The 20,687-nt window shown below is 37.0% G+C and overlaps 1 protein-coding gene across 4 annotated transcripts in view; it reads right to left on the bottom strand.

The window, feature by feature from the left end:
- Positions 1–11,539: 11,539 nt before the first annotated feature.
- The window catches only part of PAPOLA (poly(A) polymerase alpha), a 44,640-nt gene continuing 35,492 nt past the window's right edge, over positions 11,540–20,687 (bottom strand). For 2 of the 4 annotated variants that reach the window (XM_056345228.1, XM_056345231.1), the window contains 5 exons: positions 19,840–19,940; positions 18,038–18,258; positions 17,564–17,629; positions 15,848–15,922; positions 11,540–13,723 (listed from right to left, as the gene is read on the bottom strand). In XM_056345228.1, coding sequence (XP_056201203.1) covers positions 13,628–13,723; positions 15,848–15,922; positions 17,564–17,629; positions 18,038–18,258; positions 19,840–19,940 — 559 coding nt within the window. In that variant the 3' untranslated portion in view covers positions 11,540–13,627. Of the gene's footprint in view, positions 13,724–15,585; positions 15,688–15,847; positions 15,923–17,563; positions 17,630–18,037; positions 18,259–19,839; positions 19,941–20,687 lie in introns of those variants that run through there. The other 2 variants (XM_056345229.1, XM_056345230.1) reach the window with 2 other exon arrangements.

Below are 20,687 nucleotides of genomic sequence, written 5' to 3'. Positions count from 1 at the left end.
GATAACTCCACTGTAGCCCAGAGGGTTCTCTTCTACTTTCCCTGCACTCCCCTGCCCCCTCTTATTTCTCTTCCCCTCAGCATGCAGAAGATCACATAGCGCAAGATGAATACCAGAGACCCTAAAAATCCATTTTTTTCAGCCTCTAGGATTTAAAAGTAGCATTAAAGAACTTTTAGCTTTGCAGAGTTTGGTCTAAAGTATAACAAAATCCCAAGCAAAATCGTTGACCGCCTTCTCAGAAACAGTTGCATATGGAAGAAGAGAATCCCAGCTCAATACAAGAGGAGGGCTCCAGTCTGGGACCAGAGAAGAGGATGGAAAGTTGCCACAGAGGTGCGTTTTCAAAATGCATTTTGTGGCATCTGCCTATGTTTTCCTCAGCCTGTGCTTGTGTTATTGTCTTATTACCTTGGGAGAAGTGTTGTAAAATCACCACATTTAAAAAAAAGAAGAAAAAAGAGAAAAGAAAAAATAAAAAACCCAAGGAAAAATATAATTTTAAAAGAAAAGGCTATGCATATGCAAAGTTGATTCAAATGCGTTCAGATTGCGCCATAGAAAAGCTGTGGCCTAGTTTTTGAAATACATATTTCACTTTATTTTGCACACAGCTGGGTTTATATTGGCACTCACACTAATATGCAAAATGCAGTATCTTATATTCATGAATGACTCTTTATAAAATGCCAGGAGGGCACCTGCTTTCTTTTCTTTAAGTCTATATCATGACAAAGAAGCAGCCTGTATTAATGGCCAACTTCCAGCTCTGACCACAGCCTGGAGGGATTTATGCCAGCTGTACACAGGTTTGGAAGTAAACAACATGCCCTGGTCAAAAGGAGTTTCTTACACTCCACAGAAAGAGACTGCTAATGAGATGCAACGTACTGAAGGAGGGAGTGCACATCAGCACTAACTGCACGGAGCTGTTACAACGTACGTGTGCTCTCAGATGCACTGCAGACATCCTGGTACCATCTAGTAAGTAAGTCCAGTATATTATGTACATCTTCCAGTCCTTCTAGCATTGCTATAGACACAATAGCCAAACATCTTCCCACTCCTGGTGGCTCTCCGGGCTCAGGATCAGCGGCTGCCAGGGCACTGGGTAAACTAATTAAAGGTACCCTGGCCAGTTGTAGGTGGTGGGATTTCTTTTTTTTTTTTTTTTTTTTTTTAAAAAAAAAGAAAAAAGGATGCATTGTATCTCAGTGGTTTAGAAGTCAAGCTACTCAAAGGGTTCCTCATCTTGAGAAGCTGCTTTGTCTACCATCCAAACGTGACAGGATCTGTGCCCGTTGAACTTCAGATCATGATGCAAGACTCATCTCTCTCTCACGATTTCCCCCCCAAAGATCAGAACAACATACATGAGACACCTTGAAAGAGAAAGATTTTTCTTTAACATAGAGTTGATTAAACATGTACTTAAGAAAAAACTGTTTCTAAATGAGATATGGACAACAAACATCAGATTAATTTCACGGACATTTGTGCAGATGCTTGGAACTTCAAATAGAAATTTTTAAAACTCGACTGATGTATACTTATTATGTGGGCATGTGGACATTCAGGTCTAGCCTATGAACTGGAGTTGATAAAAAATGTATTACTATCTTCCTATACTAAATTTATTCAACTTTTCTACACTCTGCAAGACTGTTCCTGCAACGTGCTTTCCAGTTCTGATTTGGATTAATTCTTTTCCCTGACTAAACAAGTGTGCAATTCTGAAGTAAGCAAGGTACTGTAAGGTCAGATCAGCCTGAGTTCGATCAGAAAGTTACTGAGCTGGTAGCTTTCCATCATTACAGCACTGCATTTCATGTGCCGTTTGCTTGCCAGACTAGAAATGGCTGTATTTCAGTGGTTATCAACCTACATATTTTGCCAAATGTAAAAAGAATGTCCAGTAATGGATGTGACATAGAAATAATAGAACAAGCATATGCACAATGTTACATCAAATCCCCTAACCAAACCTTCAAGAAAGTTAAAATGTATGGAAACAGAATTTTATTTGTGATCAGTTCTTCAAAAAGCAACAATCTTTCTTCCATTTCCCAACTCCAGACTTAAGCGAAGTCCTTATTCCTGCATCAGGAATAGGAAGAAGCAAAAAAACAAGAGAACCATCAACTGGAAAACAAAACAGTTGTTAAACTAAACCGTGTTCATGCATTTACCTTTGTTTCCCAACTCCCTGCAGCAGCTTACAAAATGCTTACCACCAAATGCTTTGCCACTTCCATCAAGTACCAGAAAAATTAGAGGTGTTTATTCCTGGACAAATATACTGCATATAAAGTATATGTCTTCCTGCAGGAGTTAATTTGTAACTTCTTGGAGATGTCCCACTGAAAGATGCAGTTTGCGCTGCAAGATTCAAGTTTAGCAACACAGCACCTGCAGCAGTCTGAAGCTCAGAAACACAGCAGGAGATTAAGTAGTTCTTAGCTTAATAAAGACATTTGATGCAAAAAGCAAAAATTTATTTATTGATTGATTGATTATCATTGAACTAACTTGCAGCATCAACTATTTTACTAGTAGCAAGAAGAATCAACACCAGGGGCAATGAGTTTCACACAGTCACAGCCTAAAAGCCCTCCAGAAATTTTTCATGGCCTAAAAGAACTCAGAAATGAAGTCACCCTGCTTAAGGCAAGACCAATGTCCTACATGAAGGTAAAGCTCTCACATGATGTACCATTTTTCACATACACACTTTTCACATACCGTAAGCAGGAAGCCAGATTTCTCCATTTTTCAACCTAACAGCAGGAGTAGGTATGTGCCTTCTGTATTCAGGTGACAGGATAGATCCAATAAAGTTCTAACGAGAAACAAAATCCTATCATGAATACTAAGCTTAAGGTGCTCAGACATCTATCTCCACTCTTCTTTACCCCCTCTTCCCTACTCCATATTCCTGTTAATCCCATTCCTCATACGCAATATTTTTAAAATACTGGATAGCCTCTTCTTGGATGCAGGTAAGTAAACCATGAAGAAACACGGTTCACACATCTTAAATATTAAACAGAACTACAGGTTTGAGTCATTACTTTTTTTTTTTTTTTTAAATTATTTCTTTCACTGGGCCGGTTGCATGAAGCAGGTAATTAATTTTGCAAAGACAATTCAGGATTGTAGAAAAGCTCTGGTCATTGTCAGAACACAAACTGCAATTATTTGCTGTATCCATCTTTCACAGCATTAAAAGTTTCGTTGTCATCTGTAGTTACCTGGGAGAATCCGATTTAAACCTAGCGATTAGAACAGGGAGTCAGGCAGCTAGTTTTCTACCTGTTAGCTCCACTGCTGAATTACTAGGTGACCTTGGGCAAGACAACTACTCTGTATCTTCATTCACCCATCTAAACTGCTCCTATTGTATTTCTTTAGCTCACAGGGGCATCAAGAGGCTTAATTAATGTTTGCAAAAAGCTTTGAGATCATCAGATGAAAAGTGCTTATGTAAGTCCAAAATATTATAAAGTCAATGAGGAAAAAAAATGGATAGGTGCCAAGAGAGTCAATCGGACAAATGGCTTCTCCTATCAGTATTGCCCACATTTCAGTTTCTAGTTTATTAGTGGAAATATACACGGCTGTTTAAATAAAGTCTCATGTGTCTTCCACTGTGTACAGAACCAGTCACCACAGTTTGTAGATCTGAAAACAGTTAGAAAGATGTAAAAGAACTCTTAGGAAGACACATAATCTGACTTCAACACAAAACAAGTCTTCTCCAGAGTGATTCTATACTCTATAGAAAAATTCCCAGTAGCAGTTAGCAGCACATACACGGAATTTGATTCAACTTTTTTATATACTGGAAGTTTTTGATCAATGGACACCAGGAAGCATCTTTGCATCTTCCCTTGACTGTTTTATGAGGAAGAGCTTGAATTTAGTATTTGCAAGTGCACAACCACTGCCTAAATAAAGAGATTCCCCACGTCCCAGGGATCCCAATACTATAGCATCTAGGTCACCACTATGAAACTCTTCCTTAAGGAATTAGAAATAACTCCAAGATCCCAAGGAAACTCCTATTCCTTGGCTGACTGAATCCCCATCAGAAGGCACCATTTTCATAATTTTCCTCATAACCTGTGATAAGTAGTCTTGGCTTAAAATTGCTCACAGAAGTGATCTAAGATACTGCAACACTGTCCTACCTCAGGCAGGACCAGGCCAGCCGAAGATGGATTTGCTTGGTCCCATGGCACAGCCCCTCCACCCACCCCAAAGCCTAGATCTGGGGTCCTCAAACTACGGCCTGCGGGCTGGATACGGCCCCCCCAGGGTCCTCAATCCGGCCCCCGGTATTTATAGACTCCCCCCATTCCCCCCGCCGGGGGTTGGGGGGGGAAACCAAGCAGCCGCAGATGGCTGCCTGCCACTGCATCCGCGCGCCGGCCCCCTGGTTACAAAGTTTGAGGACCCCCAGCCTAGATAATCCACACCTTTTTGATTCATGGTTTTTAATTGCAACCTGTCTCCCAAAACCAAAGGGTTTAAACATGCTTGTGTGGGAAGGGAAAGCGCTGCATTGATCTCTCCAACAAAAATACACCTAAAGCAGCAGACATGAAGACACTTTAGATACTTTGAGGGGCCTTTGATAGAGACAGGCTCAGGTAACGGGGTAAGATGTGTGGATAGCAAGCAAAGCATTATCGGTAAGCGTTCAGCATAGCAGACTTTAACATAACTCCCAAATAGCTTTAGGTTTTGCTGCCTCAGTTCAGTCCTCCAGGTAGAATGAAGTAGGAGGAGTTATTTCAAAATACTAGGACTACTTAGACTACTGGAAGTAAACAACAAAAAAATTGGAAGGTGTTGAGAAGATCTGAGGGAAAAGGGGATCACCATGGGGCACGTCCTATTCCCCAGAACAGGGGTGCAGACACTTGCTTTTTGGATTAAGTCTGCCAGCCTGGTAGCAGTTGTCAAAATGATCATTACACAGTCCATGTTACTTCCAGTTTTTATTCTGCAGTGTTGCACAGGCTGGTCCTCAAAAGGTGGCGAACTTGGACTGCCACTATGTGCTAAAACTGACTTCTACATAAGCCAAGGCAGTGCTGCTGTGCAACGCCATGCGCACCAGAGTAACAATGCTTTGTAAAACCATCGCGCTTTTCTTTCATCTAGACCTGTCAGACATACTACATTAAAAAGGACTTTTAAAAAAAAAATCACCAGAAAAAGAAGCAGTAGGGGTTTTTTTGCATTTACTATGTAAATTGTACTTCAAAAATAAATTTAAAAATTAAAACCCTTAAAATTAAACCCCTCCACACTTACCATTCTGAAGAACCTAAATGCAACCCATGAGCAGACTCGTACAAAAGTGTCTTCCCCCATTTTCAGATAAGCTTCCATATGAAAGCAACTGGAGCCTGGACAACTAGAAAATGTCATAAATTGTAAACAGAGGAAAAGCCAGTCTTCCAACAAGGTCCTCAACACCTCCATTGTTTTTGTTTACAGGGTGAGAGAGACCGCAGATCTACATCATTCATTTGTACTGTCAGAAGCTGAAGAGTGGTGTAGCCAAATTTTATTTTCATGTTATACGTAATAGACATTGTAGCAACGTATTAGTGAGCTACAAAGCCTGCAGACTACACATAAGCAAACAGAAAGAAGACGGGATTAAACAGCTGAAGATCAGAATAGCAAACAGGTATACAGCTTTCAGGACCTAAACCCCTCTGTATTTTTCCTGGGGAAAAACTACCACACGCAGGTCTGTGTGTTTATATAAAAATATTTTTTTTAAAAAAAAGGCAAAATAGGACAGCAAATAAGAAGTACCAAGTTGGCCAATTTTGTAGTTTTCCTCTACCGGAAGACTGTCTTAATAACATGTTCAGCAACCTTTCCTTTTTCATGTGATGCCCTTAGAACTAATTTACAGCAGGATATAAAGATGATGTATCTGATATAAAACAAAACACAGACTGGAAAACTAGTGTATGAGTTTCAAGTGGAGTATGATTCATGTTTACAGTAGAATCCAATGGAATAATTTTAAAGCATCTTCTATATGAAAATTCCAAGATAGTATTTGTGAAATATTTGATAACCACTAATCTCATTTCATATACGAGGCTGAAGCAAAGAGTCAATAGCCCTGTCAAGGTCACATGTACACAAGTCAGGAATGGAATGCAGGTTTGGCTTTGCTGTGAGCCAGTCTTTCTAACAAACTGCTTCATATGATAGTGATGAGTTATAGCTGGGGTTTGTTTGTTTACTTACACATTACATATTATTTCTCCTCTTATAGCCACATAAAAGCACCTTTGAAATAATATGACTATGACGCCTTTCATTTTGAAGAAACTAAAACACTAGAATTCTAACAGGAAAGATCCTACGACACCAAAACGAGCTGTTACAGCTGAAGGCGGCACTGATGATATGTGACTGTGGAATGCAGAGGAATGGACAATTCATTCCCACAGTTCTTTGAAAACTTTTGTCTGTTGTCAGGTAAGGCATGCTGCGTTCAGTTTGATTCATAACAGTGGGGGCTGGAAATAAAAACTAATAATTTGAGGTAATAAATAATTTAACATACTAGAACATTAAATAGTGATAAGTAATAAAAAGCAAAAATCTCTCTATTTTAAACAAAACTAGAAACCTACTTCTGTAACGGATGTTCAGATTATCCTTGAAAAACTAATGGGCCAGAAAGGAAAAATCAACACTGTGGTGATTGCAACAACTCAAAAGCGTGACTTCCATGCATTTTTAAAAATACAGCATATAATAAATGAAATGTAGAAGTATTCCTTAAGCTAAAAAAAGAGTCCTAATGGTACTAGATCAAACTTGCCATTTTTATCTGCCAAGACAGAACATCTGGCGTACTTCTGGCTCAGACAGGTCCTATTCAGAGCAACACTAGTGAGGCTATGAACCAATGCCTACACCTTCAAAACAAGTAGTGAGTTAGCTTATATCCCTACATTTAAAAAAGGAAAAAAAAAATCTTCTTAGGTTACTGTACTCACAAGTCAATTAATTGACAGACTTGAGATTCTCCAGAATTAAACCTACATTTTTATAAAACAAAGTTTGAATGTTTTAAGCCAGTCAAGAAGCAAAATTTAAAAACTGAAAAGAAATGCCTTCCACCTGTATCAACTACTGGAAAAATGTTTCTACAATTCAACATTTTTTTTTTTTATTCACAGCAACTACTACAAAACAAGATTTCATCCTTATCCAGGTCAAAGGCACATAGAACAGAAGGCCTTTTTGTAGTGTTTTACTGTTTTTTTAAGTATATATAAAAATGCATTAATATATTGGTGAACTACTACATATTTCAATCCAATTAAGAAACACCTAAGAAACCATGTCCTGTGGGAAATAACGCAGGAAAAAGTCTATACTAGCATTTGTACAATTTGTCTACAGAAAACGATCTACCACTACTTACTGTGATGAGACCAAAAAGATTGATCTTCCTCGTGTAAATATATTCAAAAGCAAAACATTGAAGCGTGAGCTATTGAAACTGCTTTTTAAGTCATTGATCTCAATTGTGGTTGCAAGGATCTTTTTTATCTCTCTACCTATGAGGACTAGATGCAACAAGAGAAAAAAAACCAAACCAAACCTTCTCCTAGAGGAGATACTGCATTTAGTGGTCACAGTGATCCTTACTGTATAGAAAATCCACACACTGTTCTGGATGAAAATAAGAAACAGTAGGAATAATCACTGATAATTCTAATATGCTGCTTGAGCAGATGGCCTAAACTATCAAATGTTTTATCAGTCTTACTGTTTTTTACATCGTGATGGGTAAAAATTATACATGATAAGCCATGGCTGAGACAAAGAATACTTCCATCCATCATTTTGGGCTTCTCTTATTCCAACGATGTGACTGAGTTGAATCAAGTTTATGACATCTTGGCAGGGAAATTCCTACAGAAGCTAATATCTCGACTGAGTACATGAATAATGCATTTATTCCCCATAAAAGCAAAAAATGTTAATTTTAAGAACAAGGGATCTCTATTTCATTTCATTGAACCAGACCACAATAAAATGCTTTAAAAGTCCTAGCATTGCGTTCACAAAAATTTCAGAATGTATCTACGGTAGCCTCTACAGTGCTGCTGAAACTGCATTTGTATTCAAGAGGGCATAAAGTTTTTCAGAAATTTTATGACGATCCTAAATAAAGGAAATCTCACTTTAAGAACACAAGCTAAAAATCTAACAGAAATCCTTCCTATAAGCTGCAGACTCCTCTCCCCACGCACTGAACAGTCTTGGCACAGCGTCCAGGCATGGCCAGCTCTCTGCTGGGGGCAACGTTCTTGGCTGTGAAGGCAGAGCATGCCCTCTGTCACTCATGGCGAGCAGTCCTGTCCAACTGTCTCTTTTCAACAACTTTATCATCAATCTCTTTATTAACAGCTCCACTGCAGACTGAGAACGCAAACAAGGACAGTGCGCATGCCAGATTTCTGGAAACACACAGCCTCAGACACCATCCAGGGCAAGGCTTCCGCAAAGCTGAAGCAGAAGCTGCAGCACAAAAATCTTACATGCCATTTTAAGAACTATCATGTTTATTATGTTTACTTAGAATCAAACTTCTACCTGGGGAGAGGCAGGGGAGGGGGAAGAGGAGTCGTTTCTCAAATATCCCCCCTGCCTCTAGTTTTATTTTAACATTTGAAATGCCTGATCAATAAAGGATATGTGACCTAGCACTCCATTCACTTCTAATAATTTTATCTGCTTTAGGTTAACGTATTTCCCTAACTGAAGCAAACACCACAGAAATAATCGTAGATTAACTGAAAAGTTTGAACCGATACGTAGATATTAAGCATGCAAAACATTCACTTAAGAAGCCTTATTGAGGAAATCTACTTCTAAAAATACAAACATAAAATGTGTCCATAAAGGAGATGTGCTAGGTTGCAAAGAAGATGGACAAAAAGACATTTACACTTGTAAGCTGTCCGGTATCTGTGCGGGCCACAGTTATTATGGGGCAGTTTAAATGCATTGGCTATTTTCTTAAGTTAAATAAATAAAGGCAGCTTTCCCTACCCAACAAGTTGTAGTTTTTATCACCTTACATCAACAGTAATTTTCCTCTTTATCCTTTCCTATTACTTGCCTGGGTTCTGGCTCTTACTTAAAGACTAATTTGCTACCAAAAAAATCAAGCTTGGTAATATCTGCATATACCATTAAGTAGGTTTTTTTCCAACTATTAGTATGCTGTTAAATTTGACTTTTTCTAAATTCAGTATCTTTGGAGTTAATAAGGTAAAAATTTAATAAATTCTGTACGACATTGTCATTCTTTATTTTAAACATTCTACTAGAATACAGAGGTCATAAAAATACTTAGGTCATTAAAAAAACAGACATGCTGAATAGGAAGTGTGATTTGGTTAATTCATTAAGCATGGGAGGAAGAAAAAAAAGTTACCTAAAGATAGCATTCCAGAATTTAGTCAGAACAATACAAATATGCCTAAACTTTATTAAAAAACCATTAGAGTTTAAATATCCAAAAAGCAGATGGGACATCCAGCAGTGGTTCATCATATTATCTTTTTCATAATAAAACATGCCCTCTGAAGTTTGATATCAAAGTTTGCATTCTTTTGGTGATAATAGCAGCAGATGTCTGATGTTTGTAGATATCTCAAATTATTAGTTTGAACTTTGTAGGCGTATCAAACTGCATCTGCCTCTATCAACAAATCCAAGATGGTTTGTTTCTATGGAACAGATCCTTAATTTTACCAAGATTATTAAAGTAAATTAAAAATGGTTTACTGCTGATGTTTTCCTAATACAAACACTGGATCTTTGAAAAAGTGACTCTACCCAGTACTTGGCTAATCTACGTGCATACAGATATTTGTGAGTGCACTATTAAGACCTGTGCATTTTTACGCGACAAAATTTTGGTAAGTATGGCTCAGCCACAACGATGTCAAAGAGAGACTAAGCACAGCAAAGCTATGTAACTGGTGTGTTTATAGTTACATAAATGATGCACTTCAAAACGTCAAATGCCTTCTGTACAAATGCACCCAACTTCCAAAAAAATACGTAATATGAGAAAATAAACGCATTTACTTCCTCAGTAGCTATCACAGCATTCATTTCAGTACAGATTCTGGCTCAGTAATTACTGAATTATTTTTTGCTATTCTACAAACTGAAGAACTGAGTTTTAACTTTTATTGTTCGATTAAAATCGGTTGTTTAAGGTAAATTTACTATCAACTGGTATTTGTTGCTACCTACTACTACTTGTAGCTACAAGTGTAAAGATTTTGCAGTTAAGAAAAAAGAAAGAAACCAAGAAATGGCATGCACACATACTACCTACAGCAAGGAAGCACAACTTTAGCGAGAACTCATCAACTCAAATGTCTGATTCAAATCAGTACATCTAAAGCCATCTGTTAGAACCATGGCTTATTAGTGTTAATTATTTTGGCTACAACAGTAATTTTCAGCTTCTTGTTTGCAGATCCTTTTGAGTCCATGAACTTACTTCTGGAGGTTCATGACTGGTAACTTGGAAAAACAAGCCTATTGCCAGTAGATTGAGAAGCACTGAACAGAAATTTGTGTATCTACTAGCAGATTTTTATTGGTCAGCGAAAATAAAAGAGGAATTAAAGCCATAAATAACATCAGCTGTGATGAAAGGGAGACAGGGTGGGCAAGATATAAAGATGATGAATCTTTTCTAGACAAGACATGCAATTGCATGCTGTGAAAAATATATACAACACAAAGGTTTATTGTTTTAGGCAGGGTAATTATAATATGAAGACCGTAATCATCAGTGGTTTTAGCAGTTAAAGAAATTTTAGTCAAAAGGAGACTACTTATTAAAGTTACTCACATCAAGCATTTGGAGGATTGGGTTCATGCTGATACTAAGATCAATGATGCACAGTTACTTGTAATTTTTACTTTTTATTTCAGGGCAAGCTTAAACTATGACAAGAAGAGAAATAGTGCCATCTGCTGACACAAGAAATAGTCACTTGCAAGAAAAGCAAGTGTAAGATGCCAAAACTGTTACAGCTGAAAGTTTTCAAAAAATGGAATTCCAACTTTCAAGAAAATAGTACAGCCCCAAATTGTTTATGCACACATTTCTTCTAGTTTCATCAGCTTTTAAGAATTCAAGACTTTGAGATAGACTCCTGATCAGGAAACAAGGAATGGATGCTCTTAAAATGGATTTGTTTTTTTTCTGGCAATACACTCTGCCCCTGCCAAGTCACTGCACAATCCACAACCTTTCCCTTTAACAGACTAGAACTCAACATCCTCCCTGAATGCTACTTCCACTTCCTATATCCATCATGATGCTTATGTAGAGAACATTCACGTCTTTTAGGCCACATCATATTTTGTCTTCACAGAAAATTTAAGAGCCAAGCATGAATTAAGAGAGTAAAATCCATTTTATGCATTCAGAAAAATCAGACAACTATGGGATTGTGCTGTTTTTTATTGTGTTTTCAATGGAGAAATACATCATCTGTTTACAAAATAGCTCTTGAAAAATACAAGGAGTACAGATACTATAAAACAAAGCAAACTCCAGTCATGAGACACTACGTACATCATGCGAAAGCAACAGTCTGATCTCCAGGTTATGAAAACTAGAATTAAAAAGTCACTATACAGAAAAGTTCCAAGTTTCCAGCTTGGCAAAACTTGGGTGCAGTTACATGAAACGTTTAATAAAATGAAAAAGATTTTCTGATGTGTAAACAAAATGACAAGACTAAATTTGTGCCTGGCAATTTCGATCTAAACTCCATAGCTACACAAAATACACAGACACCTTGTACACTTCAACTGTTAATATAACCTTCTTTGGGGGGTGGACGACAGCAGGCTGCACAGGGCAAGGAAAAGAAATATTGTATACTAGACATCTTAGACAAATGGCAAAAAAAAACCCCTTCAGTTACTGCACAGCCTAAGTAAAAGATAAGCTACACTCTGACTTTGGAGAATTAATTTAGAAGGATAAGGGGAAGAGTGTAAGTAATTTAATTTTAACATGAAAGATGCACGTGTAATAGGATGGAGCACAACGGGAGAAGGGAGTTCATAAAACATGCTAATCAAAGTATGGGAAGTATGATTTGACATCCCACATATTTCAGACTTAAGTAATAGTAACATGAAGTTTCTTATCTACATCTGGTATTACTGTTGGTATTCCTCATGTTCCTCAAATACTGATGTCCTTTGCCACAAGAGATTCAGTTCTTTCAAAAGAAAAAGTTGTTACTTTTTTGATAGGACTACAAGAACAAAAAATAAGAGTAAAAGAGCTTACTAGATGTCAAGTGCTTACTAGAAATATGATTTTTAAAAATTCAGTGTTGTTCAGTATGTAAAACTATTTCTGATGAGCCATCTAAAAATAAAAAGGTTAAAATACTTAGGGAAAAATCTTTTTGCCTTTATTTAAAATTTGAAGCTTTTAAATGCATACAGGACTTTTATGGAGTGTACAAAAATCATCTCATATTTAGCAATTCAAAGGCCATCAAGACAGGTGTTTTATTTCACAGGCACGCAATATTTACTTAAACACTTTAGTCATGGGACAAAATTCTGAATTTGTGCCTACAGGCCAGAAGGTATTACAATTAGATAAGTGGCAGGGGGAAATCCAAATGAGTACATAGCTTGTTTTTATTTTGTATAAATAACTATTGTCCTATATGGTGCATACAAGCTGGAAAAAAACACCAAAAAAAAAACCCCCCACCAACCCCCCCACCAACATAAAATGCAAAGCCTTTCCCAAGAAGTAAAGGGATCAAAAAGGGAATAAGGAGTTTGATTAGCTCAAAGGAAAGTTTATTTGCTGTTTGACTGCTGATCTGTATGCACCTTAAAACAATCCTATAAATAAAAAGTAGACCACATCTTAATCATGTCCCATCAACACCAAAACTTCCCAATTACTTCCTCAAACTTGTCATATAACCTCAAGATCTGACATTTCACTTTAAAGTTTTACTGCTGCTTGATGGCAGTTGAACTAGATATGCTATACACTTTGGTTTCAATGTATAGTACATCATAGAACATCACCCAATTTGCAGATTACTACTATTGAAGAGATCCTTCAATAAAACGAAAATGTATCAGCTGACAATCTAAAATTAGTCATACTCCAATAAAAAAAGTACATAAAAGTGCATTTAAGGGATTCTTATGCCAGTTTTATCTCAATTTTGAAACAATGCAAAGAAATTCAATCAGAATGTCAAATATGGCTACAAATAGTGTTCATGTTTTTAAAGGCAGTAATCCTTCGAAATATTTAATGCAACTGTTGCTAACACATTAATTGTACTCCTGGCTTCACATACTAACCTGGACTTCCAATCAAGTGGTGATTTTAGCCCAGAAAGGGAAGTGCACAAAATATACCTAAATCCATTTGCAATTATGTTCTAGTCTTGCACCCTCCGTTCTCCTTTTTTTTTCTAGCATTAGAAGACAACAGGTTGAGTTGGCAGATACTGTTTATGGACCCCTGAGGTTGTTTTTACCGGTTCAATCTCAATTTTATTGAATTCTTGATAACAGGAATAGGATTTGCAGGGAGAGCAGGGATATCTGAAAGGTCTGTACTGGGTGTTTTCTGAAAAGAAAAGAAGAAGTTTGGTTGTATTTTAACTTTGTAAATATCAGAAGAAAAATACTATAGTAATGGCACTAACTTTCAAAACCAAGATCTTTAAAAGAGTTTTTAGGAATACACCAAGATAAGGATAATTATAAATATAGAAGCAGGTATTTCCTTTGCCTACACAGTCATTAAGAAAAATTTGTACAAGAGTCTTTCATGATGTACATTTCCTTTTTCAACAACTGAAAGAAATTAGGAAGATAAATCTGCAGATAAAGCTGAGCCTACTGGTAACCTGTAATACAATAAAACATAATATTGATATAATAAGGGTGCTTGATCAGTGACATCTACTACCTGACCTAGATATTTAGTATTTCGAAATTCCTTTGAACAGTTCAGTGTTAAGCCTCAGCCCCTTACAGATGAAGGATGATAAACTGTCCCCAGTGCAAAGTATGTGTCTTCACACATTCACATTTCAGACTGTTTAAAAGCTCTGTACAGACAAATTTTCAACTTTTGATATTGGTTTAGATTTATATGGAAAAGGTAAGACAAACTCTGAAACAGTGCCCACTTAAAAGACTTAAATCCCATTCAGTAAAATTGTATCTGAAGCCAAATAAAGGAAAGCACAGAAAAGGAATACTCAAGATTCAGTGCGATTCATTAATTTCTCACAGGCTTAACAAGCCTTTATTGTTGGGTTGAGTTGGTTTTTGGTGGGGGGGTGGGGGGTGCGGGGTGGGTGCATGTGCGTTTTAAACTTCGAAGGGCTTCTTTTCTCCTGCACCAGATTATTTGCTATCCCAGTAACCCAGTTATGCATTACTTCCCATGATTTATCATCAAATGTTTTCTTGTGTTATAAGCATTCAAAATTAATATAAGGTACATTTGATACATGGGAAAAGCTGCATTAAAATGACTGCTCTTAATTGTTGTTTTATTAAAAAGTCAATTGAGTTAGCACTGACTGACAGTAGCAAAGCACAGTGCAAGAAGGACTCAGGGCACAAAAGCTCTGCCTGCCTGCCTCCCCCCTGCCCCCAGCAGCCCACTCTGCTTGGTGCTGACCTGCCATTTAACATGTTTCTATTTTCTACAACACGAGCAGTGTTTTAAACAAAGCCTGCCAGAATACTGAAAAATGACAGAAGAGGCCCACCATTCTTCTGCAGTTTCCAGATTACTTTTCCTAAAGTAACAACTACATAATTTTGTAAAAGCTACAAAGCTTCATATAATCCTCCCTCAACAAAAGGTAAAATGAACTTAGTGTACTAAATGATCTAAAATTTTCCCTGAAGCAGTTTAGAGTGCCGAAGTAACATCTGGAGTTTTGGCCAAACAATTTTGTTACCTTTATTCATACTGCTCGTATAGCTCAAAAAGTCTGATAACAAATACTTTTAATACTATTGTAATATATCTCCATTTTCAATCAATACATTTACTACACATTTAATGAGTGAAGTGTGCATAAAATACTTTGTGATAGTGAAACTTTAATCAGTAGAGCATGAAGAGTAACTTAAAAATGCTAGTAAGGACAAAGATGTGTTCTCTACAAGTTGTTACAGTATTAGGAACAAAAATTTGAGTGAATGCCAGAAAATTAACTTTGTCTATTTTTCCAATGCTCCTCACACTTCTAATACCTTCAGGGAAGCAACACAGCTGGCTAAGAAATTATAAGATTACAATTTATCTCTCTGTCACACCAAACAGCAGAATCTGGTTACAGTTCAGACATTCTCAACCTCTACCAGGGTATCTTTGAGCAGCAGCTATTTAAAGCATTTGTTTCCTTGTTAGAAAGGATTATTCTGTGATGTGCAAAGCACAAAGGAATAAACTGAGCCCCTTACTTTGAAGGCACAATTCAGAAGAGCGAATCCAGCTTCGGTCAGTTTGTATGGCAAGCCATACATGTTTAGCTACAATGCACATTCAATAAGATCAATGACCATCTAAAACACAAAAATTGCAACAGTAACAACAAGCAGCTTTCCACACAATGGATTTATATTAAAAAATACACATTTATTTTTAATGTCTGGACTCATTTTAATGTCAGTGTTTTCACCACAGATTAGCACACACGCATGGAGGTGTTCTCAAAAACAGTACCTGAGGAGCTTGCAGAGAAGTTGTCTGAAGAGTTTCTGTTTGAGAATTAACATTCACTTCTGTCTCAAGTTGCTCCTAAAGACACAAAAACATCGACACAGTTATACCACTTCCAATTATAAAAGCAATATCGAACTCCATTAAACCGAATGCCTTTAAGTTAAGCATATACAGCAAAAGAAAAAAGGCAAATATTGGTACTTGCTGCGTTGATACCCATCCTTTTGTTCTCTAGTGTGGGATTTCTGTATTATGTTTTGCTGATTAGAAATCTGACATCAATACAAGCTAAATCACTTCTCAACTGTCACTTGTTTAACCACTTAACACCTTTTATACAGAACCCTATATGAAAACATTACATGTCATTCAACTCACGAAAGACAAAAAGTATAGTATCAAGAAAGACCATGTGAAAAGCTATTGAATTTGTTGCAAATTCAACTGCTTTTCCACTGCTTTCACCATTCCAGCAGAAAAAGTTTTCCTACTACTTCAACAGGTTGTTGAATCAGCTTTGTGGATGAACAGATTTAACATCAAAGCCAGTTTTTCAGGTACAACAGTGGGACTGCACAGCTAAAGCAGGGTAGTAGCACATTCATTTTAATGAAGACAGCCTGTTAGTTAAAACTATCATTTAGTAAACCATACCCTAACAAAAAGGCATTCATTTCAATGGAAAAATACTTATGTTTATGTTAAAGCTCATTCCACCATTTCCTTCTGTGCCTATTAAGGATATAAGATTTAGAGGAGACTAACAATAAAAGCTAACAGGAGTACCTTTATCTTTTACAATGATCTGCACCCAGAGGATCTATTTTCAACATTAGAATTAAATGCTTACTTGCATTTCTGACTTCACCTGTCTTGAATTCAAAGAGATTTCAATGTGACTACATAACAAGATACAATTCCTCACTTACAGGTGTGTAAACTATAAACCAAAGCACTTCAAGCATTTTATTAGCTATTTTAATTTCTTGATATGTTTTCCAGAGATTCCAAAGACAACAGAACACGCCCTACAAAAACTGTATGCACCCAAGTGGAGAGCTGCTATCATATGGCTTAAGATAGACTGTCACCCTTTCTGGCCAATCAGTAAGCAGAAAAATTGTCTGCTAAATTACAAGATACAGGAGAGGCATGCTTGAATCTTTGGAAGTCCCCAAAAGGTATGCTGCAATTTCATAGAATAATTTCACTATCAGAAAGTATTTATTTACCATCATTTGAAACTTTGTTTTACCTCAACAGTGAACAAGGTAGCACCTGGCTTCAGGATTCTCAGCCCAACATGAAAAAATCCCAATGGAATACATAGGACAACTGTTCTTTAAGTAATATACATCAAGTTTGGCATGCCGGCAAAGCAAGGCATATAGACACATGCCTGATCTGATGCAATATAAATATCATCATTAATTTTTTTTGCCATGCATAACACTGTGTGAATGACCAGCAAAGAAATTGCTGTCCTATGCGACCATGGACTCAGGCTCAGCTTAGCCTGGCAACAGATAATGTACTGCAATTCATTAATCTTGACATATACATTGATAAAATTATGTATCATTTTGCTATCTTTACTGGAGAGTCTATATTGTATCTATGAACACTCTCAGTCATTCCTAGAGGCAAACACAGTAATTTTCACAAGGAAGAGTCCTGATTAATATACACAAAATTCTATGGTGTAGGCATAGATACCTTAGTTTCCATTTTTTCATGCTCATTCAAATCTATACAGCTAGTATCTTCACTCATTTCATCCTGCTGAAAATGAAAACAAACCCAGAAACTATTAAAAAAATCATAAAAACATTTTTTAAAAAATCAACAAGAAAATAAGGTCATAAAGCGGTTTTGAAAACAGAATTACTTCTGAGACTTAACATGTTGTACTCAAACAAAAAAACCTGCTTTTAAGACAAGAATTTAGAATCTAAGCATGTCTGAGAATTCTCAGAAATGCAGCACGTGTGTCACGTGACAAACATCAGCCTAAGAAAAAAAACACTAACACCTAAGCAAGCTGAATACATAAAGCAGCAATGCAATCAGAATAGGAAATATACACCCCGGTTAACAAAATATTTGAAACACAACAATCAGCACTCTGCAGCTGAAATGAATATTCAAAGTTTTGGACATTGCTATGTATGACCCCAAAATCCAAAATACCTCTTCGATTTTCATTTTCTTGGGAGACTCTTCTTTATGGGGAGAAGATGTCCTTTTCACTGCTGTGACAGGGCTAGGCATTTTTGTTGCAACATTTCCTGAAGTTCTTGGTGATGGATTTAATAGATATGCTGAGGAAACAATTCTAGAGATGGTAGGCTTTGGTGGTGGAGAAATGGCTGGTTGTGTGGCAGTTTGAGGAATGCTTTCATTTGAAGTACCTGTGGATAAATAAATAAAAAAGCTTCAACAAGATGAGACGACACCACCATTTCAGTTCACTCACTGGTATTTTTGGTCTCTACTCAAACCCACAGAAACCAAGCAGGCATGACAGCAGTGGTACAGTTAGTGTTATAAGCATCATGTTTGGAATGACACAGCGCAGTTTAGTTTCAGGCTTGTTCCAAGAGAGAATTCCTGTACCAGATACAGGGTAGCCATGTCAGTGACACTGCCTGGTCTAAATAACCCTGCTTAACAGCTAGGTACACTAACCCAGACAAAGCTCTGTGCTAATACAGCTATTATTTTTGGTACCCAAAAGAAGTTTTACTGTTTCTGTACTCAGCCATATAAATGCATTGCCAAAGACTGCCTGAAATAAAATTCAAGACCAATTTGATACCACTTTTGTCACTCAAACATGAAATTTACCACTTCTCAGGCTCAGAGTACACAATGACAGATATGAAGTCATCACAGAGCATCAAAAAAAGATCTGACATTCCAAACATCTTTTGGAAAAATGCTCCATTTGAAAAAGCTCTACCTCATCAATTGCCTACCTCAAACCAACAAGCACACATAGGGAGATGCTCCAGGATAAGAAAAATTACATTGAGGAACTTTTTTCATTAATAACTATCAGGTGACTGCTTTTTGATTAACTAAAATACAAGAATGAACAACTTCTGATATGTCTACAAATCCAAAAAACAGTCATTCCATTTAAGCTCCATTTAGTGCTCATGGACTAACTCACTCACATTGATGCATCTGTGACTTACAATAAAAATCAGAGAACAGTTAAAGACTCCACCGTGCCACATGTGAAGGAGTGAAATAATAGAGCTCTCATCTTGAAAGGCTAACCAGTTGGTCCCCTTTTCAATCTGTTTCTGACTTGCTCCTTGTATACAGCTAAAGTGCCATCAAAAAGAGCAGCAGCTGACACTGCCAAGTGAGTATTTTCACCAGGTGCTTTTGTTCTTGCACTAAAAAGTCAATTTTTCTTAAGTATTAAGTGAAGCGTAGCTTTTATTGTAGAAAATATGGAGGGTAACGTCAGCACACACAGTAGGACATATCTGAAAAGATGTAAGCAGAACACATGCTCCTTATTGACACCTGAGTCTTTTTCATTATTAGAAACAATTTCATGAACAACACGAACAGTAACATGGAAGCACAGATCACAGACAGTACAGAATCAGCTCTTGGGTTTAACTACAAAATGGATTAGGATAAATACAAAAATTGCTCTTCCATCTTTAGATAGTTTTTCCTTATTTGATCAACTGAACTACAGACCTACATAAAGCCACTGGAAAACTATGGCTATTGTGAATGTAAAATATAAATCTCTAAGAGTAAAAGAATAAACAAACATCACGGCACAAAGTATTCTGCCATGGTTTCTTGAGTCCTAAAGAAATTAGTTAAATCTGTACATCAAGGAGAACATGTTAGAGCATGTGTTAAGTAAAGACCTCAAACTGGAAGAAAAACTGTTTCACAGACATCACAAAAAACAAACAAACAAAATCAATAGAAACAATATACTGTGCCACTTTCCTTACCCCCTGAGCTTTCACTGGAATTTATTTGTGGCACAGTGACTTCAGAAGCCTGTATGTTGGTCACAGATGCTGCTGTTACAGCTGGCGCAGGACTGCTTCTGCTAAAAGGGAAAAATGACGAAATGCTGAACATTAGTAAAGCTATGGTGCTGTATGTCCCGCCTTTCATCACATCACATGCATGGCCAGTAACCATAGATGATAGATTTTACCTACATTACAGAGCAGAACTTACAATACTATGTCACAGCAGGAAGACAGAAATGAGCATTGGTAATCTACTGTCAAACTTGAGCAATGGAAGCTATTTCAAATATTTAATCTGAATCACTTCAGAGACAGTTTTTTAGACCAGTAAGGAGTTGCACTAAAAAAGGGCAACAATTGAAGCAATGTCTGCCCAAATAAGGTGCAGGGGAAAATGCAGCAACTACTTCCCTGAAGAACGGAACAAAACCAGTACAGAAGGACCAAAATAGAATAGAAAGTTTGTTTTCCATTTACACACACCGTTATGACTATGCCCAAAAATCATAATGGGGCAATTTCCACTACAAGTGTGACTTCCTAGATATCATAGACTTGTTTTAATATCACGGTTAGCGGCATCAACTATTGGAAATCATTTACCACAGAAGACCAACTTAAAGAATACTTGTCAAAAGGAATAAGTTTAGTGAACTTAAGTATTTTATCCTATACAACATCCTGTAATATACATCTAATCCTGCACAATTGTAGGCAACTGATGTTAACTTGTCTCTGCATCAAACAGACAAACACGGGACTCTTGAAAGAAGAAAGAGCAGAATCCCATTTACTTGGGCAAACAAATTTAGATAGGCCAG

This window comes from Falco biarmicus, chromosome 7 (assembly GCF_023638135.1).
Source record: "Falco biarmicus isolate bFalBia1 chromosome 7, bFalBia1.pri, whole genome shotgun sequence".
NCBI lineage: Eukaryota > Metazoa > Chordata > Aves > Falconiformes > Falconidae > Falco > Falco biarmicus.
This window is presented reverse-complemented; position numbering and strand designations above follow the sequence as displayed.